Here is a 1,866-nt window from a genome sequence, read left to right as displayed (position 1 = left end):
GGCGGCCGGAGCGCCGCGCCGCCCCCCTCCAGGTGCCGCCCCAAGCACCAGCTTGGTTGCCTGGTGCCTGGAGCCGGCCCTGTGAGAGTATCTATCTATGGACAATTCAATAAGTATAATATAGATTTTTTTTAAAAACATTTTGTGTGAAGCAGTGTTTTAAAAATTATGAAGTGTCTAGAGTTTGAGAGAGGCACTGAAAAAAATCGAAATAAATAAACTCTAAAATCAGCCTCTAGTCTTTACCTTTAAGAATTACAGTAATTTAATCTGGTATAGTTCATATTCCAGATGTTTCTAGACTGTTTAAGAAATTTTTTTTTTTACAGATCTTCCAACTCCCATCCCATTAGTCAAAAATAAAAGTTGAAGCCAAGTCAACTTACCAGAACAGCAGTCATAACTAATAGCGAGTGATAAAATCGAAGCTTTAGCGGCTGGTCAATTCCAGGAGGCAGCTCTGATTTGAAGAGATCATAACAAATTGCCCAAATGAACAATACCGGTAGCAAAAAGGGAGAAATCCAAATCACTCCTATTAATGTCAAAGGAGCAGAAACAAACCCCATTTCACTTGAATGAGGATGATGTACTCAGAGAAATTATTCTGATTTGATTTTCCCAGTACTCGTTTCTGAAGTGTTCTTACAGGAGACTAAGCAATACAGGGCACCCTTGATGATACACAGCACAAAATACATAATCAGATTAAGATTGCAATATTAATAATTTTCTCCACCCTCTTCCCATAAATCATGATGATGGCTCCACCCACACACACAAGAAACTAGAATCTGACAATCAAACTCAGGTGTAATTTTATTAATGATTTCTTATTAAATACAGGAGAAATGAACATTCAAAATGGGCCTAAAACTCTATTTATTCTGTATCTGGTTTCATTATGACTCAGTTCTGGGTGGACTTCTTGGTGGGACTGCAGAACTAACCCTTGGACATTCCAAAAGCCCGATATTTGCGTTGACAATAGTGGTAGACACTTCTCTAGAGCAGATTCAATTCCATGATTATTTTCATAAACTTTCTTTGTTTCATAGTCCTATTTGTCAGTAAATATGAGTAAAGTACACAGGTATGTAATCAGATTTTATGTACTGTGCTATATCCATGTAAGAGCACAGTTACTCGGTGTGGTGTTTGTCATGTGCTTCTGTAAGATCTACCCACGGTATATTGTTACACCTATATGTCAGCACTTAGCTGATGTAAAGTTTTTATATATAGATATTCGCCTTTATGCTGGAATAGATGGTGTTGTAAAATATGGGCTTCAATGTGAAAACTGTACACAGCTAGACCTGAAGTCTCTCCGATTTTCGTATTCTTCAGGAGACTCCCCGGCAGGGCTACCGCACTTCAGAAAAATCTTTAATCAGACAGTTGTGCCATACATATTGCCAGGGCCGCCGAGAGCGGGTTCAGGCCCCGTTGAAAAAATGTTTTCGGGCCCACCGGCAAGGTGCCCCAAATATTGCATGGCTGTAAAATTGCTGTGGCCAGATCCATCTGCATACAATGCTTTTTCAGAGCAAAGAAAGGTTCCCAAATACCATTGACCCTACTTTAGTTCTTCAAGTCTTTCATGATTTCAAGATCTACTTCCGCTGAGGAAATTCGTGCACCCTCTTCTACCAGTGGGGTAGGACATTTGAGAGATTCTCCCAAATTTCTGATGCTTCTCACAACAGGGTTCTTTCTGAAGCTTTCTTCCGGAAACATCTAGGCCAAGAGGCACAAGTCCAAACTAATTCCTCAATGGAGGAATCTATGTTTTTAAGACCGTCTCTAACCAAAGTGAAGAGGAACCCACTAAATGTATTTGTGACTGTCATATGTTTTACTGCT

At 39.8% G+C, this 1,866-nt stretch overlaps 1 protein-coding gene across 1 annotated transcript in view; it reads right to left on the bottom strand.

The window, feature by feature from the left end:
* Positions 1-569, bottom strand: part of LOC112105052 (arylacetamide deacetylase-like 4) — a 5,129-nt gene extending 4,560 nt beyond the window's left edge. Inside the window, exon 1 of the mRNA XM_026659929.1 lies at positions 387-569. Coding sequence (XP_026515714.1) covers positions 387-569 — 183 coding nt within the window. The remainder of the gene's footprint in view (positions 1-386) is intronic.
* Positions 570-1,866: the final 1,297 nt, after the last annotated feature.

Source organism: Terrapene carolina, unplaced genomic scaffold (genome assembly GCF_002925995.2).
Source record: "Terrapene carolina triunguis isolate 2854851 unplaced genomic scaffold, T_m_triunguis-2.0 Scaffold714, whole genome shotgun sequence".
Lineage (NCBI taxonomy): Eukaryota > Metazoa > Chordata > Testudines > Emydidae > Terrapene > Terrapene triunguis.
Note: the sequence above shows the minus strand (reverse complement) of the source record. Positions and strands in the feature narration are given on the sequence as shown.